General features: G+C 40.6%; 1 protein-coding gene across 4 annotated transcripts in view; it reads right to left on the reverse strand.

Moving 5' to 3' along the window:
- The window catches only part of Mylk4 (myosin light chain kinase family member 4), a 75,446-nt gene that overhangs the window by 44,315 nt on the left and 3,696 nt on the right, over positions 1–27,435 (reverse strand). For 2 of the 4 annotated variants that reach the window (XM_046453602.2, XM_046453599.2), the window contains exon 1: positions 25,256–25,684. The exons of the other annotated variants lie outside the window; for them this stretch is intronic. In XM_046453602.2, coding sequence (XP_046309558.1) covers positions 25,256–25,396 — 141 coding nt within the window. In that variant the 5' untranslated portion in view covers positions 25,397–25,684. Of the gene's footprint in view, positions 1–25,255; positions 25,685–27,435 lie in introns of those variants that run through there. 4 annotated transcript variants of the gene reach the window in all.

The following is a 27,435-nucleotide window of genomic DNA, read 5'->3' on the forward strand; positions in this document are numbered from 1 at the left end:
CGAGGTCCTGGGTTCAATCCCCAGCACCAAAAATAAATAAAATTAAATAAATAAACAACATAAAATAAAATGCTGGGTATGCTCAGAGGAGTAAGATGCAGCCCTGATGACAATTCCTTGTAACCTAGGAGGGAAAACTGATCCATACATTATTAAAATGGCGGCCCATGTATCTTCTAATTGGTTAGGAACCTAGGTTCAGATCCTGACTTGGCCATTTCTTAACCATGTAATGGTCTCAGGTAAGCCACTTAAGCTTTCTGTGCCTTAACATTCATCTATAAAATGAAGGTAATGGCAGTTCCCACTGAGAGACTTTTCACAACTATTAACTGAATGAGCACATGGGAAGCAACCAACAGGTAAGCTCTCAATGAATGTTTGATATTACTAAAGATCTGAGACAAGCCCTGCATCAGAAGAGCTAGGATTTCTTCTGCCTGGGTTTCTGGGTACTGAGGCTCAGAAGTGGAGGAGCTTGCACTGGGCCTAGAAAAATCGGCAAGTTTTTACCAAGTGAAGGGAGGGAACAGACACTTCAGGAGCAGGGAACAACATGAGTGAGGGGAGGCTGTGCGACTGCCCGGTCATCAGCCACGCAGGCACCATGAGCTCCTGAACCCGCCTTCCAGGAGTGTTGCAAGGAAATTAAAAAGAAAGAGCAACTTTGTTCATTTTTAAAGTCCAGTACGTAATTCGTGTAAAGTCTAACCCTTCGTATGGCTTTTCAGACTCACTTGTTAAATTTCTTTTTTATGGTCTTCTTGGTAGAAGTTCACACCTGATCAAACATCTGTAAATGAGCCAGTATAAAAAAAATGAAAATCCTGAAATATGAGGCAGATCCCCAAGCAGACCTCCAGAGCACAGATGTGCAGTGTACTTCAGCCCTCCCACCTTTGGAAATCCAATTGACACCTGCTGCGGGGGGCCTGGGAATTTACTCCATGGTTTGTTGATGGGAGGTGACCTATGACCTGTCTGGCTCAGCACCCACTAAGTGGGATTCAGAGGTAAGGGTCCAACTGCTCACATTTTCCCAACTACCTCCAAAGTTGAGTTAGATCATGACCCTGGGTTTCTCAACTTCCAAAGTCATGTTTGAGACTCTGCACAAAGATGCTATTATCCAAGAAGCCTGTGGATAGACATCATTACAATATGAAATGTGAAGTGCTCCAAGATCTGAAACATTTTGAGTACCATTAACACATCACAAGTGGAAAACTCCACACCTGACCTAATGTGACAAGACCTAGTTCATTTTTTTTAGCAGGTGCACTAAAAATATAGAAAATGATTATTGGGCTATGTGTATGAGGTGCATATGGAATATAAATCAATTTCTTGTTTAAATTTAACTCCCATCCCCAAGATATCTCATTGGGTATTTGTGAATATTCCAGGCATTTCAGATAAGGGATACTTAACTGGTATTTCTTTTCTTTTCTTTTTTTTTTCCTTTTCTTTTCTTTATTTGGTAGGGGAAAACAGTTTCTGAGAAATCAAACAATTTGCCTGCATTCCTGATTAGGATCTGGATCCACACTTTTGGACTCCACATTCAGTACTCTTTTCACTGTCACTTGGGGTCTTCTCTGAGAAATGCCTGAAACTCAGCACACCAGGTATCAGACAGACTCAGAACTCTGGAGATGTAAGAAGTCCTGAACTCCTAGCCCTGCAATCTCCAACCCATACGCTGAGAATCCCTGCCATGTCTGTGATCACAGACACACCAGCATCATCTATCAACTAAACAAGTCACAGGTTGCTAGGAGCCTATCCAATATTCTTCTCCCATCTTCCATTCAAACAGATACCTGGATAATGTGCTCTGCTGAAAACCTTTGCCCTTCAACCCCTTTGACAGATAAGACAAGCATAAAAGAATAATAAAGCTATCAAGAAGAATTTTCTGCTTTTCTATTACCCTTCCTTGTTCAAGCCACAGGAAAAGCAGATATGATTGGTAAGAGCCCCAACAGCTACCTAGAAACCATGAAAAAAATGCAGAAAATTTCAGAGACCTCAGTTATAAACCAATACTCCCAAACTTTTTTTATTGTGAGGACCTAAATCTTCATGTATTTAATAGTTAATGCTCCATTTCTAGGAGCTGTATACAATTCCTAATTGATACACCAAGCATTAGCATGACCAAATATATGATGATTGTTCCAATGTTTCCTTATACTGGAGTGTTTGGTGAGACTCAAATTTACTTGAAAGAATAACTGAATAAATATAACTGTTCATCATGTATGCTTTTCAACAGGAAATAACAAAAGTACAGCTGCTATTATAAAGAAGTCTATAAATTTGTTATTCTTTTTACATTAAAACAAAGATGTGGTGATTTTTACTTTTGATAAGGTGAAAACTCACTGATTTCATTTAACACTTTAACTGATTTTCTGAGGCCAGTTCTCTGGACTCTGGATGTGGTTCTCTTTCTAGCATCCTTCTGACTGCTCTTACAGACAGACTGTATAAGCAAGGAGTGAGAGAAAAGGGGAGGCTCATTTTGAACAAAAGTCCCAGGACCTAGGGAAAGCCAGCATCCTAAAGGAAAAAGACTCATCAAAGGGCAGGATGTGCAACCAACTCTTGTATTACACTCTTGAGTTACATCCACCCACACATGGGAAAAACCCCTCCAGTCTGCTTCACAGATAAGAGAGGCCCACTGAATGTCTATCAAGGAGAGAGGAGAAAGAAGGGCGAGAGAGAAGGAAAGGCAAAGAGAGAGGGAGGAAAGAGGAGACGGGTGGGTAGTATTACAAAAAAATGAACCAACACTTCTGTGAACTGGAAGTCAGAGGCACAATTTGCCCCCATGATTTATAACAGTTCGTGAAAGAATCGAAAGAGAGCCACCATTTCCCAGGAAACATTGTGAATTTGAAAGCAATTAAATGTACAGTCACTTCCCACCCAGCTACAGAATTGACTGTGCTGAATAATTTAGTATTAATTGGCTGCGAAAATGCATGGCATTTTTTAGCCCTTGAATTTCTTGCCTGTGTTTAGTGATTTGTTAATTATAAACAACACATTATATTTCACAGTCTGTCTTTCTGTTATTTTCGTGAGAGTAAACCCTCAACAATTTCAATTTCAGGCAGAAGAGAAACCTGTAATATATATGATATAAAAATTTTATTTCAAAATAAGCCTGTTGATTCAGTAGTGCAAATTAACAGCTAGCTACTGAGCAGCCCAAGTATATATTATGTCAAGACTCACATCCACAAACAGAATATGATAGGAAGAACTACTTTGTCTTTCAACCTATAAATTCTAGTCATATCCTTGAGTATGACTATTCTAAATATTCTAAAGGGCTAAATATTCTCTCTTATGCAGGTCAATAACCAATCTGCAATCTTGTTAACACTAATTTGTGTGTGTGTGTGTGTGTATGTGTGTGGTGCTGGGGATAGAACCCAGGGCCTTGTGCATGCAAGGCAAGCACTCTACCAACTGAACTATATCCCCAGGCTAACACTAATTTTTATTTTACTTTTTTTCGTAGTGTTGGAAATCAAACCCAGGGTCTCATGCATGATAGTCAACAGCTGCAGCCTCCAGCACAACAGGTGACACATTCATACATGGCTTTTCATTTTGAACTTTCAGAAAATCAGGGGCAGATAAAGGTTTCACAAGCTGCTAGAGAGAACAAATATAGAACACGGGCAAAGGATCAGAATCTGAATTAATTTGGATGTTTCAACAGCAATGTGAGAGCTAGGAGATAATGGAGAAAGTCTTTATATTCTGAAAAGAAATGATTTTCAACCTAGATAGATAGAGCCAAATAAACTATTAGCCAAGTGTCTATGTAAAATAAAAACATTTTCAGAAATGTAAGATCTCAAAAATATTATTATCCTCCTTCATTTTTCAGGAAACTACTGGAAGATATATTCCATTTAAACAAGGAGTAAAACAAGAAAGAACAGCAAAGGCTGTCCAACATAGGAGACAGGGTCTCTCCAGGCTTAAGAGGAGTTGCTAGGGTAGCAGGGCCTAGAGGGTAACAACTATAGAGTGAAATAAAGTCAAGAATGGTAAGAAGTATCTTGGATAAATTTCTTCAAGAAGAAAAATTGGTAGAATAATACATCTGAAGGTATATAGAGAGGATTTAGACAACTACAATATAGTTTGGCTTTGAACTCCTGGAAAAAGGAGGATCAAAAAGCAAGAAATATAATTTTCCAATAATGTGTTATATTATTTGCAGTAATGACTCACATTTTTAAGATCACAATAATTGAAACAACTAAATTTTTACCAAACATTATAATATAATTATTTTGGGAGAATGGGACCAGGAAGCAGGACCCTAAAGTGGTGCATTTGTGTGAGATTTTAAGCATGTGTATTAGGGGTGGAAGATGAAAGAGATCTAACTCATCTCCTCTTTACAGAAGTGAGTTTTGAAAACCTAAAAGTGAAAAGCAAAAAGAATATATGCATGTTATTTAACCCTATGAAGATATGGCTAAATAAAACAAACGAGTCTGATAAAACAAATGACAATGTTTACTTCTGTTGAAGGGGAAATGGAGAAAGGAGGATTAGGGAACCTCTGTTCTCACCAAAAGCTGTGTAGAACTTTATGACCCTTGAAATCATATTAATGCATAATGATTATTAATAAATAAAGATGATTATGTAAAATATTGTATACATTCCACACATACGATATTTTAATTATAAATGTGTTGCCCCAATTTACAGCATGACAATTTGAAACCCTATTGTATCACCTCAATAATCTGAATCTTCTTAATGATAAAGAAGCTTCTCATATTCATACTCCTTTAATTAAAAGAGAAAAAAACTATGGGGATGCTGATAATTATTAAGATAATTAAGTAAGATTTGAAGTACAACCTTTCTGTTTCCTGTCCCTGTGGAACATCAGGAAGAGTTTAATTAAAAGCTCTAATTTGAAACAGATTTGTTCAAGTAATTCAGCATTCAGATATTTGGAAATACAGAATAAGCAAAGATCTCACAAAATGACTGGGTGATCTCCCTTGCCCTGAATTCCCGTGAGGTTCTTCCACCCTCTCTGGCATCCCAGGGTCTATTTGTTCTTTCACTTAGCATCAATTTTCTATATTTCCTCTTCACCCATGGCCCAGATGGAGCACCTCATTAACTTATGGTTTTGGCTTTTTACACCCACAATCAGATCTTAGGTGGAAGTAGTCAGGCTGTAGGTAGCTCTGACTCCAGTCATCTCTGGCAAGACGGATGCCTTCATGAGGTCATTAACTCTGCACAGAAGTCTCACTATTTCTGGGCTCTCAGACAGCTTAGTTGTCTTCTATACCAAGTTATTTTGTCAGTTTTGAACACTCTTTACAGTGGCTCTATTAATTGATCATTTTAAAGATGACCTTGTCCTCCTTTGGTCCTCTTGTAGCCAAGAATGGCATCTCCTCTCCACATCCAGCACCTGCTACAGATGAAGTAGCCACATAAAGGACATTCCAGTAACTGCTTAGTCATGACACCCAAAACCCAAGTCCCCTGATGCTCCTGCTCTACATTTCCAGCAGGATTTGCACTGGGTGGAGGCATGGTTAAGGAGCAAGAGACATTCCAGAGGGTTCCAATCTAAAGAAGCTATGAAAAGGTACAACTTTGATCCAGCTAATGAGAAACCAAGTCCTGACTCATGCAGAAAGGCATTCAGCAATCTTTTGTACTCTGTGCTGAAGAAAGAAAGCATGAAATGTTAATGAAAGCCATGGGTGAAACAGTGGCAAAGAATAAATAAACAAACAAACAACTAAATAAATAAAATACTTTTTCTTTCTAATTTTTTTCCTTCTTTTCTTTTCTCCTCCTCTTCCTCCTCCTCCTCCTCCTCCTCCTGCTTTTTCAAGTGCTATCTATAGTTTGGATCTCAAGTGTCCCCTGAAGGTCCATGTGTTAAAGACTCGGTCCCCAGTGTGACTCTCTATTGGGGGACAGAGCTTTTAGGAGATGGGGCCTGCTGGGAAGTCTTTAGGTCATTGGGGGCATACACCCCACCAGGATGGTGGGACCTTGGTCCATTCCTCACTCTCTTTCACTTCCTGGCCTCCTGGCCATGAGAGCAATTTTGTTCCTCTGCCATGCTTTCCAGCCTTGATGTGATCCCCACCCCTGTACTCCTCCCACAGGTCTAAAAGAAACAGAACTTATTTTTTAAATTGAATCTTACTAAGCAGAGCATTTTTTAAAAAATAACTTCACCTGTCCTGGAGGTATAGATGTTAAAACTCAAAATACATTGGAATTCAACATTTTTTTTTTTTAAATCAAAGAATCTTGCAATTTACAGGGGCCACGTGAATGCATCTCATTCTATCTTCCTTCATGATATCTCATCTAACCACGAGCTGTCTACTTCATGAGACTGTTCCTGTGTGGAATGATCTCAGAATTTGGAAGGTATATTTTCATATACCAAATGAGCACTCCTGGTCTTTTATCTTTCAAACATTAATTTTGAGGGACTTACCAAAGAACAAGCCATGGCCACTGGCATGGAGCCGTCCCCTTGTCTTGGCTCATTTTCTCATTATCAATTGTGCATATTACCAAACACATCATGGGATTAAGGGACATTAAAACACTTCTTTATAAAGCTATGAAATAATCCACATGTCCAATATGTCTAGGAAATATATACTTCTTGTGAAAGTTCAAAAATAGAATCAAGACTCTCAATAATGGCAGAATTGTAAAAGAGTAAAATGCTCCTGGTTACAGACAGATGTAATAAAAAGCAGAGAAGATTTGGTAAGTGAGAGGAAGGGAGGCGCTCTGGGTACACAAAGCCACAGCCATTTCACCAGGAAATGGTTTTCTGAGTTTTTAGATGGTAGGCAAGTATTGGCATGAAACCAGATCTGTGTCAGGCGTTTGCTTAAGTCAATTTGGTCCTTGATGCACTGTCCTTTCAGCCACTGAGAAAATTACTCCCTCCAACTCGGAGGAGACAAAAGCCATGCCCAGAGTTGCTAGGTCATTACCAAAGATGAGAGAGCATGGTGAAAATTAGAAACGGTTCAAAGGAACTCCAAACCAAAGCAGCCCCTTAACCTCCCGGCTTGCCTACTGTATAATTAACCAAATGATAACCCAGGCTAACACAAATTTCTATGTAAATATCTTTCCTACCTCACAGCAGGAAAGACCAATTTCGTGATACCTAATACTTTCAAATTGCAAACGTGTCGGGTTCTGTGATCTAAAAGGTGGTCCTCGTAAAGCCCACCGTGTGGTTTCAGAGGGGAGAGGTGCAGGAAGAACGGGTGGGACCCAAATGAGGAAATTTGCTCTTTCTGGTCTCTTTGTCAATCTTCATGATTCCCCAAGAACTGGCTCCATTAACTAAGTCAAAGTCGAAGGCTGTTACCTTTTAAAACAAAATTAAGCCACTGTCAGCCTCAAACATAAAAATACTTTCCACTACTCTAAGATTCTGGCCACAAGGAGAGAGCAAGACTCTGGAAAGCCCTACAGAGCTTTTAGCATTAAATGGAAGTTGAGGAGGGTGGGAGGAATGCCAGGAAAAAGGGGCTGCCCGTGAACTTGGGGGCAGGGGGAACCAGAAAGCCTCGCCTTTTCCCCTAGAGTCTCAAGTGCATCCACTACCCCTGGGGTTGGTGAGTAGGAAGCCCCCCAAGGACAACCATTGTTTCAGAGAAAATAAAAGTCGCACTGACTTTGTGGGGTTGCACTTAAATGTGAGGATCAGAGATTTTGATTCCATATGTCAGGACTGGGGCTTCAAAAAGAACCATGGTAGGTTCCTATGTCCGTGTTATTACCATTTTAATAGCTATCATTCACAAAGGGTTTACTCTGGGGCTGGCACAGTCCTAATTTAATGCTCACCTCTACTTGGTGTGTGCTCAATTTCCTCCCTTTCTATACCTAAGTAGTCTGGGACACAGGTACTACAGTTTGGCATCTGACACTGGGCAGCTCTTCCCTTTGTAGTACATTTGGTTTCTTCATGTTTGTTTTAAGATATTTTCATACGTTAAGACGTGCAGTGTAGTGAAACCCTTCCCTTCTTTGGCAGAATGAGAAGTGTTTGCCCCTCTAGAGCAGCCACTTCTGTGTGTTTATTTAATACCTCATGTATTTGTTGTCTGAAGAAAGAAATATTTTTAAAAGTTGGATCATGCTCAGCCTTGGGGAGAATCAAGCTCTTTTAATCAGGTTCTCTGTTGTCTCGAGCCTACCAGAATTTCCATCATCCTCTTATGTACCATCCTGTCTGGTGACACTGCAGGTTGGCCCCTGCATGCCCTCCTGTCTGTGACTCCTCATCTCCCTCACTCCACTGGCTCCCTATTCACGTGCACTCTGGAGGAACCCCCTGGAGGTCCACAGAGTGCATTTCTCTTCTGTTCTGATCATCTTAGTAGCCCCAATGTACCCTGCACCTGGCAGACTCCTTCCCAGTGTGGAAATCAAGTAATTCCACATCTGCTTTTTCTTGATCTTCTAACCACTTGTCAGACCCCTGCTTCCCAATTGGCAGACTTTCTGGCACCTTAGTCTTGCTTGGTCTGAACCACTCATGACCAATCCTAAAAAGCTAGCCCTAAGGGAAAGAAACTGGAGAGCATCAGCAGTGCCCCACAGGTCCTGCCGTTTGGCACTTCCACCTTTTTTGCTGCCTACCATTTTTCACCATCACAGTACCCAGTAGCAGAATGAAGTCTCTGCTGGTTGCTATTTGCATGTACAATATGATGCTTCAAAGGATGCTCCCTTTCCCTCCTGTGTTACAATCCATCAAGTGAGCTCATGCTCAAGACTCCTGAGGCTCCATTTCTTTGGCTTACTCTGTGCAAAGCCAGTCAAAAAGCACACTTCATGCACCAGCCTTACCTACAGGCCAGGCCCCATCACTATGCATATAAAATACAGGATGCCCAGTTCTGTTTGAAGTTCATATAAGCAACGAATGTCTTTTTAGTACTTATAAGTAGGTCCCAAATATTCACTGGATATACTTATACTAAAAATGATCCATTATTTATCTGACATTCAGATTTTATCAGGGGGCCTATATTTTCTTTGGTAACTCTAATAAGCCTACAGCAGGGGTCAAGGGCCCCCTCCAAGGACAGCCTCATGGGATGCTTTCCAAGCTCATCAGATGTGTTTTAATAACTTTAAGCCTCTTGGGGAGGAGTGAAGATCTTGTATCATTTCTCTCTAGGGTGCCCCTCATCAGGGATATCTTCAGCATTAATATACCAACACTATAGAGAGAAAACTTTCTGATAAACACAAACAACACTATGTATCTCAGAGGCAATATCATCCGTGATTTTTTTTTCCACTTATACAATCAAGAAGGGCCACTCAAACAGTTCCTTTCAGCAGGATCACTGGGCCCCAAATAACTTCATGCCTCCATACAGAAAGACAGTTGTCAATCTTCAAATGCTGGCTTTTCTCCCTAAGGCATTGCTTACCGAAAAACCCACTACACCCTCTTCACAACTGCATTACCTGAGATCTTCCCAATAAAATGTCCACAGTTCAGCAAGAAGGAATGGACAACTAGCTAAGACCGAAGTGCTGGGGATGTGTTCCAGCAAGACGTCCACCTGTGACATGTAGGTCACTCACTGAACGCAGCTGCCATTTGGGGAAGCATGCTTGCTGAAAGTCAGCTTGTGTTCCCTTGGATAATCCCAGTGAGGGAATAACATTTTTCTTCTCCCATAATCATTGTCAATTGGCCAAGACACGAGTCCACAGCGCACGTAGAAGGATGTCCCTGTCAATCTACTGCCCCAGAGGGAGCATCTTTTTTAATTTTGCAGAAATTCGCTTTGCTGGCTTAGAGTAACTCTGTGTTCCAGGAGCATCACCCAGCATAGTGGGAAAAGAGGATTCAAAAAGCACAGGTCAGGTGTTAAGTCTCAAAAACCCAGTTTTCCTTCATTGCACTATTGAATAAGAGAGTCAAAGAGCCGTGAGAGCAGAGGAGGGCTCTATGTGGTTAAAGGCTCGGGCGTTCACTTAAGAACCTAATTTTCAAGCAACATTCTCTTACTCAGCACTTTTAATCCAAATAATCAACCCAGTGTCTGAGGAGAAACAGGGAATGAATAGGGCAGTGTAGGAATCCCTTGTTGCTAATGAAGTATTTTAAAATTTAAGACAGTAATGGCCTGTATTATTTCATACAGAGGAGACCCTTACCATGGACCTGCATACCCTGTTTTATTTTCCCTTATGTGCAAGAGGAAAAAAAATACAACTTATGCACCTTAAGAAAACATTAAGTGAAAAATTATCCATCAGCATAGTAAAGACTCATTTCCAGGAAACGGATTTTAAAAGAAAATTCTTGATGTCCTGAGGTTGAAACCAGAAGGTGTCATGACTTTGAACATGAAGGATGAAAGGACCCTGTGTCCAGGTGCGGGTCAGGCTGGCCATGTTTCAGCTGTTACAGAAGGCTGCTTAAATCCCTGGTTGTGGTCCAAGAATATCCTGGCAGTTAGTATCCCACATTAAAATTTATAAACCACGAAAGACCTTTTCTCACAGAAAAAGTTAATTCAGGCTGGATAGCCTTTTTAAAAAAAGTCTTTAAAAGAAGGTAGTCATCAGAAGAGGTTATATGGAAAACTAGAGTTAAGTAATGCTTTTCACTGCCTCAAAACATACTAAAAATATAGTAACAGGAATTTCAGGAGGAAGAGAAGTGGTACCGGGCATAAATTTATTTCTAAGAAGTCCCAGGAATGAGCCCTAGAATTGCCAGAATTAACTTTTAAAGGTGACCAAAAATGGGAAGAATATTGGCAGGAAATGGGACCTGTCCAGAGGATGGTTGCACTTTGGTGTCCTGGGCCTGGGCTGGCTCAGAGGTTCCACTCTCTCTATATTCCAGTTAGACGGGTCTGAAAAGGGCCCTGACCACTAACCCAAAGCCCCCGACGCTCTTCTCTCTCTGCCTGGCCACTTTCTTTCACTCTCTTGTGGACCCTCACAGAGTATTTCCTCTCGGCCATCCTAGGTTTAGACATGGTGATCCTTCTGATGCAACTGAAACTGCACTTACTCGAAAGGCTTTTCTTAATGCCTGGAGGTCAGATAAAAACCTCCAGCTCTGGAGTCCTCCAGCACCTGTTCTTATCTTAACCTGTAGCAGCCTTTTCAATCACCTGACTTCTCCATAAGATTTGAAGGTGGTGCTAATTCTTTTTTTCACCACCATCTCCAACCTCCCTCCACTCATCCACTCAACCCTGGGTGATCAACAACGCTGGGGAAACGGATGCATGTCATTCTCTATGATTCCAGTTTTAAATGTTATATAGGTCAGCTTTCTGTTGCTATAATAAACACCTGAGATAGTCAACTTATAAAGATGGAGGGTTTATTTTGGCTTATAGTCTTGGAGATTCCAGACCAATATTGATTGGTCCCATTGCTTTGGGGCCTGTGGCAAGGCAGTACATCATGGTGGGATTGTGTGGCAGAGCAAAACTGCTTGTCCCATGATGAAGGAAGTGAAAAATAGGAAGAGGAGGGGCTAGGTCTTACAATCCCCTTCAAGGGCACACTCTAATGACTTGAAGACCTCCTTCTAGGCCCCACCTCTCAAAGGTTCTACCAACCTCCAAGAGCACCAAACTGATGACCAAATCTTTAATACATGCACGTTTGGGGGAGCATTCCAGATCTAAACTATAGCATATACCCAGTTTATCTTTTATTTGAAAAGGGCCTGGAGATTTGTCTCTGAAGTTGGAGTTTTAAGGAGTTTGTTAAAGAAGATAAAATGGCAGAAAGAAGAGCGCAACCATTAAAATAGATGGCCACAACACCGTCCCTCTACACTGTGGTGAGGTCAATAGGCAGGCATGCTGATGCGTGTGGGGGACACCACTTCTGCAGAAGTTTAAGTGAGAGTAGAAAAAGCCCTAAACAGACCTAGGGTCAGTGAGGAACAGCCTCCTCTGCACCTGCAGAACACATCTAGCAGATTAGTCCCCAAGACCCATGCTAGAGTTGGCCCAGTCTTCTTTTCTTCCTGTTTCACATAATCTGACATTTCAACCTCAAGAAAATAATAAAATTCTAGATTAACAGTAAAAATACTATTAATAGTGCTTTTAGCTGCCATTTATTAAGTGCTGACTTTGTACCCTGTTGACCCTCCACAAGAGCCAGTTGAGGGCAGTGGCACTAACGCCATGTTTCACATACCTACCCAGCAAGCCAAAGAAAAGTAATATAGCTTCAACGGCTAATCATTACGGGCACAAGAAACCCCATTTCTTTGGCCTTCCCTGTAGAACACAGAGGCTATCTGGACGCTCAGGAAGTACTTAATAAATCCTTTTGCCTCTGCCCTGAGCAGAGTAGAACAAGTCCTTGTATTTCTGCTTACAGATGCTTCCACCTGGGCCCACACATTAAGACACGGAGTCGGCCTGAGTGGACCCCGGTCTTGACAGAGCCTGTCAACCAGCTCTGAAGTGACCCTAGGAATGCCATCCTCTGCCAGACCACGCTGAGTGAACTCTGAGGATGGCGAAGCTGATGGGGTCTCGAGACAGTGTGGGATCAACATTCTGGAAGGTTGCCAAGTCCTCACTAAGGCTATAATACTGAAAATCTAGAAGGTTTAGCAGGAAAGGCCAAAGGGGCTGGACGGGTGCCTTGGTTCTCCTGAGAGTGACCCCGTGTTGCATAAAGTTTGGGCTTCCCTCCATCCAGTCTTGGCTGTTCTTCCCCCAAGTCTTGGCTGAGTTCCTTCACCTGCAACCTTCCTTGATCTCTGTCCCCATTTGCTCCCTCCACCTATTTGCAGACATGTCTACGGCTATGAATGTGGAGTTGGATTCCATTCAACTTCTCAAGTGGATTCCAGGAAGGTTTGCTTTATTATAATTATTCAGAGAAAGGCCCTTTTACCTGTTTTCACCTAGAGCAAAGGGATTCTCACTCCAATTCCTCTTTACACGGTCCTAGTAGATGCTCTTTTTCTTCTTGAATTATTTTTAATCTGTTGGTTTTATCCTGCACAAATCCCCTTCTGCCACCTCAGCTACACATTAGGTCTCTTATCACAATTTGTGAAAGAAGCTAGCCTTCTAGCAGAGAAAGGTTTCTTACTCAACAGGGTATAAGAGAGAGATATCTTTAATCCTGTGACACATATTTTTTAGTCCAGTCTTGATGAAGCTCATGCAAACACAGATTTAGGGGCTCAGAGGTAGAGCACCTGCTTACCACGTACTAAGTCCTAGATTCAATCCACAGCACAAAACAAAAACACAGGACCAGTGTTTTGGTGAAAATGGAAATAGGTACACAGGACTATAAATCCCATAATTTTCCATGAGTCCACAAACCCCAGACACCAACAGACCTCCAAGTCATGTAGCATTTACTCAGAACAAAGAACCATCTAAGAAGTGTGGGCTGTCCTCAGTCTCATTCTAAAGTCAAAGAAACTTAAGTTGTCACAAGACTTACTCAACTCTAAGAGGTTCAGAGATGAGCAGTCAGCCTGGAAAGAGGTCAAATATTTTAATGTATTTTTTATAGTCTAACTAGCCTCCAACGGTGACACAATACCATCTTCTTTGCCCTTCTCTGTGGGTCATTGTGCATACTTGGACACTCAGGAAGTACTTAATAAATCCTTTTGACTCTTGCCTGTTGGCATCTCCTGACAGGAGCAAATATAAAGGGAAGATGAGGGGCAGTGAGCCCTGTGCTCATCCAGATGCTTTCCCTGGGTCTGTGCTAACCTCGCTTCTCATGTGAACCCCTGGAGGGTCTTTAAAGACATAGATCCCCAAGACCCACCTGAGCAGTTTCCACTTCAGGAACTGGAGTGGGGACTGGGAATCTATATATTTGCTTATTTCCAGTGGTTTTCATCCCTAATAAACAACAAATACCACAGCCTCCCATCACTTGCTCAAAGTCAAGGTCACTCATCTAATGTGAGTGGCAAAACCCAGATGAATCAACCCCAAGCTCCAGACGGTAGTGACCTTTCCACTTGAACCTGGAAACTGTGAACAGAAAGCCACTCTAATACTGTGGTGACAATGGAATGCAGTGGAATTCAGAGGCTCCTGGCCACATGCCCTCTTGTTTACAAACCCGTGCCAGTAGCACCTGGCAGGAGTGACTCGGTGACAAGAGAGAATCTCACAGACTGTTCCTCCATTCGGCACATACAAGGCTTTCAATTAAACCACCCGCTGCCCTGCCGGCAAGGGCAGGCCAAGGAATTTCCATGATGCACATTCTCTCGGTGTCCCCTCACAGGGCCACCTCCTCTCAGACGGGTGAGGAACTCGGTGTCCAGAGCCACCGCCCAGGGGACAGACGAGGGTGACCCTTCCAGGGAAGGCAGAGTGTGCTGCCACTGCTCATGTCCCCTCACCCCAGCATATGTGACTGGCCAAGGGACAAGTGCTGTGTTTGGTCTGCCTGGGAAACCTAATGGAAAGAACTATTAATAGACATATTTATTTTATCAGGGAAAATATGCTCTTAAAATGTTCAAGAAAGGATATTGCCTGGTTCCCAAGGAAAAGCTGGAGAGACCCCTGGGAGAACACACACACACACACACACACAGAGTGAGACACTACACACACGAATGCTCTTGATACACATGTATGTGCATATATATGACTACACATATGTATGTTACTTAGGTAAGCTTATATTCACAACTACAATACTGAATATTAAACTTTATTTTTCTTTTACCAGTTTTTTTTTTTAGTGAACTTTAACCCTTCATTTTCATTTTCCACTTGCAATAGGTGACAAATGTTCTAAGGCTGGTCGAACTTGTGCACCAAAATCGTCATAAGGGACCTTTTTAAGATGCAGCTTCCTATTCAGCAGGTGTGGGATGGGGTCTGAGACTCTACATTTGTAACAAGTCCCCAGGCTGTGCCAATGCTACCCTGACAGCCACAGGATACTGCTTGAGTAATAAGATTGTAGTTCATGGTGAATAACCTTCTTTGCATCACACATACAATAGCAACTGTCAAAGATTAGGATGTGTAAAACAAACAAATTGTATTTTAATAAAGCCATTCCTTGTAAGGATGATCTCAAAAGGGACTTCAGAATCTAGGCTAGGACTTTGGGCTATCATTATAAAAAAATTTCCCCATATAAGAGCCATTTCTGAGTAAAAGTTAACAGACCCATTTTGACTTAAGGGAATCAGATTGTCTTATTCTTCAGAAGGAAACAGAAAGCACACAGGACTATAGGCATTTTCCTTATTGCTGACACTGTGATCTGAGGGTAGGTGGAGTAAGCTGAGGCACATCAGATCACACTGACCTCTCATAATTTGTTTTGCCAGTCTAGAAATGACTAAAATTCCACTCAAATATATCCTCTTGGAAGGTCTTGGGGAAAATATGCAAACCCAGTGTTATTCCAAACATCGTGCTCTATGGAACCTGGTGCTATGCATCACTTTGTCTGAACATTTGAAATAAGTATATTGATCATGGCTCTCACTTCTAAGATTTCAAATATGAAATCATACCTAAATGTATTCATAACTAGTATACAAATGAGAATGGGCATATCTCATGGGAAGGATACAAAGAAATACAGGAATGATCCTCTGCGGAGGGAACTCCAGCTATTTAAGAATGGAGGAATTTACCTGTGAAATAATGATTACCATAAAGGGCCACACATGGTACAGGGTATTTGAAGAAGGACATAAACCAAAGAAACTAGGGAACTCAGATTAGAATTGAGCATGGTGGGATCTGAATCTGAACTTGAATGATTTTGAAAGCCATAGAATAGAGGAGGGGACAATAAAGATGTGTGGAAAAATAAAGAGAGAGGAAATGAAATTGGGAGGCCACATCTCTGTGCCAGGCATAGAGCTATTTGCTAATTCCCTAATTTATCCCTCCCCCACCAATAATCCTGCAAGGTTGGCATTATTAGCCAACTTGATGAACCCAGAACTGAAACTCAGAGAACTTAAGTGACTAAGGTCACACAGCTGGTAAGTGGTCCTACAGGGATTTGGATTGTAGTCTATGTGACACCAAAGCCAATAATCAGTCCATACTAAACCTGCATTCCCCCAAATCCATCTCATAGCTCTGTAACATGTGAATCATGAGCCAGTTAACAAAATAATTTTTTGGCCAAATAACTTTTGAAAGCTATTAGAATAAATAACACTAATAATGTTACAGATATGAGTTAACATTTATAAACTGCTTCCTATGTACCTGGTTTAAAAGGGTTTTGTTTTAGTTGCAGTTATTTTTTTTTATGGAAAACTCCTAAAGTCTTTAGTAATTTAACTTGCACTGAAAATGTCTAATATTATGTATTGTGGAAATAATATTAATAATCCTTCATAGGATAATAGTGGTCATAAAAAAAACATAATATTAAAGTAAAATAGTTGGATATAGACCCTAATGGGCTTCAATTATGTGCCTTTATCTTATGGGCTCCTGTATGGCTATGAACATGAATAAGATGGCCAACTAGTACCAAAATCATAAATGTGAACATACTTTAGAAATCAAAAGCATTAAATGAATTTTGCATGGGGGGATCTTGTTATTTGATGTGCAAAAGAACCTAGAAGCAGAGGCTGCATAGAACGTGAGACAGAAGTCTCATTCTTTTATTGGACCCACACTACTCAATATGGCACAGGAGCCAGATACTGCATGACTATTCTAATTTAAACACTAGACATTATGCCTGGTAACTTTCTATTTTTCCTTTTACCCCTGGCTAATTTCATTAGAATGTACAGCTCTGTAACTACTATAGTGGCCTCCTGAGCTTGGGACTAGTCATAGGTCTCAGGGAACAAAGAGAACAGAAGGTGGAAAAGATAGCTTTTACTGTGCTGTCCCCCAAGTAAGCAAGTCAGGACTGGCCATTCACTATTTGAAATATCGAAGGACAAACGTTCTAGACAGGACACCAAAGGAATGTGTCCTGCCACTTTTGTTATGTAATGATGGTAAAGTTTTAAATTTTTAAAACTATCTGTATCAGGTTTGAACTAGTGGTGTATTACCTGTGTGTTACCTGGCTCTCGAAGCATATGGAATAGTGTGTGTCCAATAAAATAATGAATCTCTGCCTTGCTGATTCCTCCATACAGCATTTACCTAATGCTTTAGAGTTTCTAAGGCATGTTCACATCTATAATCTTATCCAAACTGGGCTGGATAGAGTTCCTTTCTCGCTCTTCACAGTCTCTGATGACCACTTATCTGTGCATGCCCTTAGATGATGGTGGAGGAAAATAACACATTTTGCCATCATTCTAGTGGTAATAACAAAAAGAGATCCAAGACACATTTCAAGAATTCACATGCAGAATTGGTGTCTGACAGGAGGTCAGCACAGCATCAAGATATGTAAGAAGTCCAGCCTAGCTGCCTGGGAAACTGGCAGAATCCACCCATTGAAAGAAAGGCATGAAAAGACATGAAAGGAGTTGAAAAGACAGAAGAAATATCCCTCAAGAAAGTAAATCTGAGAGTCAGAGAAGGAAAGAGATCAGGCCCTACAGAAAAGATGCCCAGAGCTGGGCAAAAGTTTAGTTGCCCTGAATTGTAAAATCTGGGGCTGGGAACCGGGTAGCTCAGTGGTAGGCGCCTGCTCAGCTAGCTTCTGATGCCATATGTTTGGTCTCCCAGCACAGGAAGAAAAAAAAAGATTAGCCTCAACCTGCAACGTCACTGAGACCGCACTAGAAGTTACAACTTCTACCCACTGGAGGGCGATGTTAACTCGTAGTTTCAGAGAAAAACTTCAGTCAGCTGGGCAGAGACTGAACTTTAATGTCTGGCTGTATTTGCATAAAGAAATTGAACAGACAACCGAAACAATCAACGAATTTGAAACACTTCAAATGATGTGAAAACTCTACTGTCCTTGGAAAATTCACCAGTAATAACAGCTTGTTTTCAAATACACTTTTTAATTTATTAAATACAAATTTAAATCACTATAAAAACGGTGGACACCGTCATTAGATGTTTATTCAAACCGGTAGAATGTACATAACACCAATAGTGAACCCTAATTTAATGTAGGACTGTTGATTGTAATAAATATCCCACTTCCAAGAGGTATGTTGTTAGTGGAGGCTATGCATATGTGGGGACAGAGGGTACATTGGAATATCTCAGTACTTTACTCTCAATTTTGCTGTGAACCTAAAAGTGCGCTAAAAAATTATATTTAAAAAAAAAAAAACTCTTGTTAAAAATTTCTACAAATGAACCTAAGAACCTGTTTCATTTGTTGAGCAAGCTAATCCAGAAAAGTTCAGAAACAAATAATGTCGTCAATATCATTGCATAACTTTGGGCAAGTTCCTAACTCGTTAAGCCTCAGCTGACTTATCTGTGGAACAGAGGTAATAATTCTACCAACTTCATAGGCCATTGCAGGGATTAACACACATTGCATGAAAAGTACTTAACAAAGTGCCAGGAACACAATAAATACAACATAAGTGCTAGTGGTCATCATTGTTATCCATGGAGCCAAATATGGGAGCACCTACTTCCTGAGGCTGTGACAAGGGTTTTGTTCTGTTTTGTTGGGGGGGGGGGGGGGTGTTTGCTTGTTTTTTGCTGTGCTGGGATTTGAACCTGGGCCCCCCATGGAGCTACATTCCCATTTTAAAAGTACTTTGAACAAAGTGTGTCACATAGTGAGGACCATCTACATATTTTTCAAATAACATAAGTAAATAAATATAACTAGGTTAAAAGCTTATCCTAAAGACCTAAACACAGTTTTAAAAATGTAAAAGCTGGGGCTGGTGGTATAGGGCACAGTTTAGCATAGCTGAGTTCTATCCCCCACACCAGGGGATGGATATTATATCATTTCAGCATGCTTATTCTAGAAGATTGGAAAGAAATGAAACCTAACACTTGTCATTATCAGTTTTTTAAGTTTCTGAATACTTTGGGCTTGCCAAATTGTCTAATGGTGCCCCCTAACATAAAAATCTCTACTTAAAGGAAAAGAGTACTTCACAAATGGGATCCACATTCTATGTTGACCTTTTAAAGAAATGCTCTTGCTGGGCACTGTGATACACACTTGTAATTCCAGCAGCTCGGGAGGCTGAGGTAGGAGGATTGCAAGTTCCAAGCCAGCCTCAGCAACTTAGCAAGGCCCTAAGCAACTTAGTGAGATCATATCTCAAAATAAAAATTAAAAGGGCTAGGGATGTGGTCAGTGGTTAATCATCCCTGGGTTCAATCCCTAGTTAAAAGAAAAAAGAAAAAGAAAAAGAAAAAGAAAAGAAAGAGAGAGATGATCTCATTTCATTAGATTCTACCTCTTTTTAAAACCATCAGTGATCATTAAGTGAAATTGCTTGTGTCTGTGAGTTTCATATATTTGCCCTTTAAATTAAAGTCATTATTTGGCAGCTATTATCAGCATCTGAACATAATCTACACACTGTCTCACAAATAGTAAGGCTTGGTAATTATCTGTTGAATACATTGATAGAGAATCGAGGGATAAAGATTTAGATAAATACTTAGACTCTTATATGGGCTGATTAAATATATTTGTGAATAAAAGTTTTATTTTTATTTTTTTAAATTTATTTTTTTATTTTTTTATGAGATCAGCTTCTTTATTTTTTTTAATTGGTTGTTCAAAACATTTAAAATTCATTTTTAGGCTTATTCTGTATCCCAATTTCATTAATTAGCATGAACCTTAAACCTATAAGACGTGTAAGAACAGGCCTAGTTTGTATCCTTGTTCACAGTGCACGTGTGGAACACAAATACTAGACATGAAAGGATGACTGGACAAGTCAGAGCTTGGGCTCACACACTCCTGGCTTCTGGTTTGGTAATTACCTTTTTTTTAGAATTTCCTGACACCTGGGCCACTGAAAACTTATTAAATTTGCACCTGTCACAGCCGGACTCTTCTAATGGGGCTCCCTGCAGCTCAGAATCCAACTCTGAAATTTAAGCATTGGGGAATTGCCTGCAACCAGCGCTCCTTAGAAGTGGAGCCTGGGGACCTATGGGAACTAAGCAGCAGGGATACAGGTGCAAAGCTAGAGAGAGGTGGAGCCAAGGTGTGAGCCCAGATAGCTAAGCATCCCAAGAGCTGGCCTGCAGGGAGGGGTCTGAGTAGATGGATCCCAAGCCTGGCCCATCAATTACTCTGCCAAGCCCCAGGGTGGGAAAGGGTCTGTGGGAGAACCTTGACAGCAACCACAGAATGAACTTTCTACATGTTCTACAAAGAAGACTCGCTTTGCCCAAACACATAAAAAGCAGCATAGAAGGCTTGGTTGAAAGAAAATTCTAACTTTCAGAAAAAGTAGTGGCTTGTAATGAATCTCAGACAAGTCCATTTCTCCTCTCTAGGACTTTAAATTTCCCCTTCAAAGAATAATTTGGATAAGCTGATCCCAAAATTCACTCAAGATCTAATCCTATGTCCCTCATCTGTGTGTGTGTGTATGTGTGTATGTGTGTGTGTGTGTTGCTGAGCACCGAACCTGGGACCTTGCACATGCTAAGAACATGTTCTACCACCAAGCCATGCTCCCAGCCCCACAGTTCCTAATCTTTGAGCCACAGTTTCTATACCCACAGCACGGGTCTGTAGTGTTCCCTTAGCTATGGAAATGCCAGTAACCTGCAGGCATCCAAATTTCCAAGTGGGTAAAACCATGAGCCATGACTTATACAATAGCTTTGTTGTATAAGTGGACATTTATATGGACATCCAAATGAGCAAATATCATTCTAACACCATCAATGGACCAGCAGATAAGATATTTTTCCCCTATTAAAATTGAAAATGAGGATGAAAGAATCACTATAATGAATATAAAATGCAAGGTGGCATCACAGGTTCCAAGGCTGTCACTGTAGGTAAGCAGACAAGGACCTGTGGATACTTAAGCAAGTAAGAGAACAAGGTACTGATGATTATAACAAGTACAGCCTTTATATTTTACAAAGCACTTTCATACATACTGCATTACTTTATTTGGCCCCAAAAGCAACTGTGTGTAGCAAATGGGGCTGCTATGCAAAGAATTTAAAGAATTCCCCTGAGGAGGAAGAGTTGGGCCTGCAAGCTGCATCAGACCCCAGTGGTCTATCTTTAACAGAATATGTAATTGTGAAGTGCAAAGTTGGGCATGGTGGGGGCAATCAGTGGTGGTTTAGAGAGCAACCATTGAGTTAAAAGTTCAGGTCCACCTCTTACTGCTCCTGGACATTGGGTAAGGTAATTAACCCTCAGTTGTCTGTAGAGATAACACCTACCTCAAAGGCTGACAGACTTTGAATGCATCAGAATTCACACACACACATACACACACACACTCGCCCTCCATGCCCGTCTTTGCTTGGGCTGTTGCCAGATCCATATAGGAGTAGAAAGACACTTCAACCCAGAGCCAATGCATCTCCTCTTCTCCCCTGGGTTCTCTGTCATTGCAGCAAGATTCTCGTGGGAACCAACACATATGCACAGGCAACTGAAAATACCAGCAGGTAGTTATCCTTGATCAGTGGGGATGGGTCCTGGGGGATCAGCACCCCCTTCAGTCCTGGGTCATCCTTCCTATGGTGGTCACTTAGGCATGACCTGGTTGGGGCTTCCCTTCTTCCCTGATTTATATACCCCAGTCCCATGACTGCTCCTGGGAGCCAATTCCCAAAAGAAGGACCTACACAAATGCTCTGGCCTCAGATTCTGCTTTCTGGTGACATGATGGAGACACAGACTAGGCACACAAGAACTCTAAGTGAACTTTTCCTAATATCAACATTCTGTACTAAATGCTTTCTATTATCAATTTTCTCTGTCTTCTCTCTAGACAGAAGGTTCCACTGCTGCCTGCTTACCACCATTTCCCTGATCTTTGTTACTGTCATCACATGGTAGACAGAAAATGAGAAATAGAGGTGAAAGGGTCAAATGCCACAGAGCAAAGTTCTGAAAATAGTTCCTGAATCTGGGTGTCCTCCTGATTTGACTGATATGGGACCACCTTATGGCAGGGGATTTTAGGTGATTTAAGGTCAGAAACTAACAGACCATTTATAATTTTATGTTGTATGTATATATTGTTGTGCATTAGAAAAATCTCTAGTTAGCACAATAAAGCTATGATCTCACTCTGTTTTTGCTTTTGTTAAAAATTTTATAAATGAGGGCTGGGGCTGGGGCTGGGACTGGGGCTCAGTGGCAGAGTGCTTGCCTAGCATGTGGAAGGCACTGGGTTCTATCCTCAGCACCACATAAAAATAAAGAAATAAAATAAAGGTATTGTGTGTCTACAACTAAGAATATTTTTAAAAAATGTTTTAAATGACTTGATATTTGAAAAATATTAATAGGAGTAAGGATTGCAGGAAAATAGAGTCATCCTTCATATCCTTAAGAGATTAGCTCCAGGACTTCATCCAAAGTCCTTTATATAAAATGGTGCGGTAGTTATGTATAACATACACATTTCCTCCTGTATGTTTTAAATCATCCTGTATACTTTAAAACACTAACATAATGTAAATGCTAAGCAAATATTCTGTCTTGGTAGGAAATAATGACAAGGAAAGAATCTGTAGATGTTCATTACAGACATGATTTTTTTCTTTCTTTTCTTTTTTCCCTTTTTTTTTTTTCAATGGTACCAGGATTGAACTCAGGGGCATTGATCCCTAAGCCACATCCTCAGCCTTATTTTGTATTTTATTTAAGAGACAGGGTCTCACTGAGTTGCTTGGCGCCTCGCCATTGCTGAAGCTGGCTTTGAACTCTTGATCCTCCTGCCTCAGACTGCCAAGCTTCTGGTATTACAGGTGTGAGCCATCATGACTGGCTTTTCTAACATTTTTGATTCGTGTTTGGTTGAATCTGCAAATGAAGAACCCATGGATATGGAGAACCAACTGTACAACGAAAATCATTAAGGTAGTCTGTGAAAAGTTGAAGTCTGGAAAACACTAATAAATAAATGTAAATTTTACAACCATTGTGGTTTTGGAAAGTGGATAGAAGTAGAGTTTGACTGACTGTATTTAAGAATTTTATTATCAAGTGTGGTTACCTCTTCTCTTACCTAGGAATACAGATTTGATTTGTAACATTTATAATTTTGATTATCCTGTTTTAACTTTTAGAAAAAATGAAAATATTTTTCTCCTATTGCAACAAGTAACAGAAATAGCATAAAACTATCATAATTTTAATTATTCTGAGAGGCTAAAACAACACAAAGCTAAAACAACATAAACATAAATATGGCTCACCTGTTTTTAGTCAAGGACACCAGGAGCTCTACAAGTGTAGGGATCTACATACAGGGCATTGGAAACCCTTTTCATTACTATATGTCTTCAGTGGGAACAAAGCTTATTAATATCATAAACAGAATTATTTGATACCTTTACAAAAGACTAAAACTTCTGTGCTTGTAGAAATTTCCAAGATAATAGTTGCCTACATTTCTAAATAATCACTAGCAATGGAAAAAAAAAAACTAAAAGGATATGTTGTAAAAATCTCATTTAAGAGAGATTTTCTTTACAGTTGAAGAGTTAAAAAAGAAATCTTTAGAATTATATACCCACAGTGCTCCTAAATACTTGTTGACCTCTTCATTGGGAAAAGCCAGAGGCCCACATTCTCATAGGTGGAGTGAATAGCACATTATTTTTCACATGGGAATTGGAAGCCCCATTGCATTCTCCATAGAAGAAACATAGTCCCCTGATACCTCTGTAGGAGATATGTGAAACAACTGAAAATGACTGACACATGGATAGTAGGGACTGCAATGGAAAAATGTAGACTTAATCATGATGTTAGGTTGCACCTAAAGAGAGGTATGATATTTTATGATATCCTACTTTTTTTAAAAAAAATTCTACTGCTTTCTCCCAATACATTTATCTGGTCCTCAACTGACATAGATCAGATGATAGATAAACCATTCCAAGATTTGGCAATTCTTCTGGCAGTGAACTTGGCTCAGGGAAGCCAATTCCTAGAGCTCTGTCCTCCTCTGTCATCAAGAGGCAAAGTTGGTGATTTCTCATGGGATGTAAATGAGGCCTGTATACACAGGAATATACACCCACCCTCACACCTGAAATCTTTTTTTAAACTGTAAGTCATGCATTGTCAATGGGGGCGATAGTCCACAGGGGCTTAAAATTGGTTCTTTGTGGAGAGGGGATGAAGCACACATACACATGCAATACAGCTGAGCTGTTTATCTATGCTATGAAAATTTCATGAGGAGGGAGCAGGTATAGCTCATCAGCAGAGCATTTACTTGCCAGCAAGTGAAAGGTTCCAGGTTCGATTCCCAGCACCACAAAAAAGAAAATGCTTTTTTTAAAGTAAATAGATAAATTTCATGGGAGGGTTTAATCAGAGGGAAAACAAAGTTTGAGGATAAGATTAAATGATAATGAAAAAAAGATGGAGAAACTACCCTGAATATACCTTCAAGTAGGAACACTCTTTGCTGTCAAATTTTCTAAATTGCCTAGTATCATCTAAAAAAATAATTCATCGCATGCTAATTGATAAAAGAATTAAGAAGGTGGTAAGATCTGTACCCCAGACAGGAATACCACCTCTTGGAAAGTGCCTAGATGCTTAAAATAGTAAATCCTCCTCCTCCTCCTTCTTGCAGAATTCTACTGTTTTCCTGACTGAATTCCATTCTTGGAATAGCTGGAGTATCACAAGAAAAGCAGTATGGGTTCAAAGGAGAATGCATAGAAGGAGGAGCTCAGAAGGGCTTATACTCTTTCAGAGCTGTATTTGCAATAAACTTCTTAAAAAGAGAAAAAGCAGTTTTGCTTTTTTTTTTTCTTTTTACAATGAAGGCACATAAGAAGGAGAAAAATGACATCATTTTAGGCTCTCACACTCCAAAGTGATCACCGAATAATAAATACCAGGCATAGCTGGTGGTGCAATTGTTGGAAATGTTGGAAGGTGCCACTTGCCACTATTATTAACCCTCCCTTTCTAAGACGGTAGCCCTGGGCAAGGATTCAACAGGGCATGCATTCCATTGCCTCTGTTAAGCAACACTCAGGGGCTGGAAACATTCGCACAGAAGACAAAATGAATCTGTCGTGGTTAAAAGGGAGTTTGCTACCTGTGTGTCCCCAAGAGCAGGAGCCTGTCTGTGGCCTCCCCGTGTCATCGCCGCCCGGAATAGGCGCCAGAGGACTGAAGACGACAGAAGGCACACGCTACCTACGATCCAGACGCTTTTTCTTCTAAGTGTTGAGTCCATTCTCTGGGAGCAGCTGTGAAGTTCCTTGGCTCACAGGCGCCTTCCCTCCCCTGATCTAGCTCAAGCACTTTCCAAGCACTGTTGCTCCCTGCTCTGCTCTGCTCTGAGGAGTGGGTATCCCGAATTGCTGAGGATTCCTGCAGAGTCTGCCATGAGCGTCTCCAATTACACCATCTACAAGTATTCTGCCTCTTTAAAAGGAAAATATGATGACTTTGAGTGACAGATCCAAAACAGGTGCAGGGGCTGAGGGAGACCTGCTGGCTATAAGGAATGCCGACGCGCATGCGTTTGTCCCCAGTTCAAGGACTAGTAGCTGCACTGTAACTCCTGTCGGCTGCCTAAGCTGGGCCACCGCCAGCCAGGCGGCTTTCTCTTGCCCTTGTGGGGTGAGGAGCAAAGAATAGGGGTGGAGAGAGGCAACTTTCGAAAATCACAAAACTTCCACCCTCAGTTGTGCTATTTCGAGATCTAAGTTACAGCCACTCTGGACGCTGTTGGTGGTTCAATTTCATAGCAGTTGGTCAGGAAATGCCACCTAGTATTAAACCCACCATCTGCAATCAAAATAGGGAGATTCATGCTTTGCTTCAACCCACTCTATCCTTTTGCACATCCTGTTGATAAATATTTTATTCCGTTTGGTCTTTGGAGCATTGGTACCAGGCCTTTTAAACATTCCAGGGATTACAAGGTCTGCTTGTGTTAGGGTTGTCCTTATTTTCTACCCCCACCCTGCCCCCACCCCTAGATGGGATATGGAAGAATTTAAACCTGGTTTTAAAAGAAGAATTATTCCTAATTAAGGAAGACTTTTAGCACAAATCAATCAGGGTTAAGGTAATTTTTTAAAAGTTGACTTAGAAGAGTAGATTAGACAAAGGGGAATGAAGGGAATGGGAATCGAAAAGACAGTGGAATGAATCTGACATAACTTTCCTATGTTCATATGTGAATACACGACCAGTGAAACACATCATGTACAACCACGATAATAGGATCCTAATTAGAATAGGTCATACTCCGTGTGTATATAATATGTCAAAATACACTCTACTGTCATGCATATCTAAAAAGAACAAATAAAACAATAAGAGTCCTATAAGCACAGTTGTGGAACCATGGTCCATGGTGATGTATTTTTGTAGAAGGGCCATCCTCACTCTGGCATCCCACAGTTTTTGTACTTGGGACCATGCATTTTGGGTGGAGGACAAGAAACTAGGGATATCCAGGAAGGTCGAGAAAACCAAAGGACAAGGAGGTGGGCACAGACCACATAGACCATCTTGGGTATAAAAAGCAGGTAGATGGACTGAGGTTGAAGTTCAGTGGTAAAATGTTTGTTTAGCAAGCACAAGGCCCTGGGTTCCATCCCCAGCACTGGGAAAACAAACAAACAAACAAAAACAAAAGAAAGCAGGATGCATGTAGTATACCTGGGAAGGTAGTGAAAAGTAGGCAGAGCTGAATGATTGTCTAAGAACATTATTTGACACTTTTGTTTTTTAGTGAGCAAGTAGGGATGCCAATAGGGATGTGTGTGTGCTGTGTGTGTGTGTGAGGAGGGAGCGATATTACATTAAATCTGAGAGCTATTTATATAGGCACTAGAGAACTGACAAAATTAAATCTTGGGGATAGGGTATAGCTCAGTGGTACTTAGCATGCTTAAAGTGTATACTTAGCATGCTTAAAGCCCTGAGTTCGATGCCCAGCACAAAAGTAAATAAGTGAATAATTTTTTTAAAATCCCTGGATCTGATTGAATAAAAGCAATACTAATTATAGTTATTAGAACCATATATCATTTTTAAGGTAACGGTATATACACAGTGGCTGTCCTCATCTTTCACATATGTCAGTATATTGCTTTTTTAGTTTTACTTGATTTTTTTACTTGTATGTTGACATACACAATGAATGCTTCAATCTGGTTTATTATTAGTGCTAAAAGTCTTCCTTAGTTAGGAGTTGATTTGTGCTAAAAGTCTTTGTTAGTTAGGCTGAAAATTTTTTGAAAAATCCAGCCACTTATT

This window comes from Marmota monax, unplaced genomic scaffold (genome assembly GCF_021218885.2).
Source record: "Marmota monax isolate L192 unplaced genomic scaffold, Marmota_monax_Labrador192_F-V1.1 WCK01_AAM20220418_F8-fsc00029, whole genome shotgun sequence".
Lineage (NCBI taxonomy): Eukaryota > Metazoa > Chordata > Mammalia > Rodentia > Sciuridae > Marmota > Marmota monax.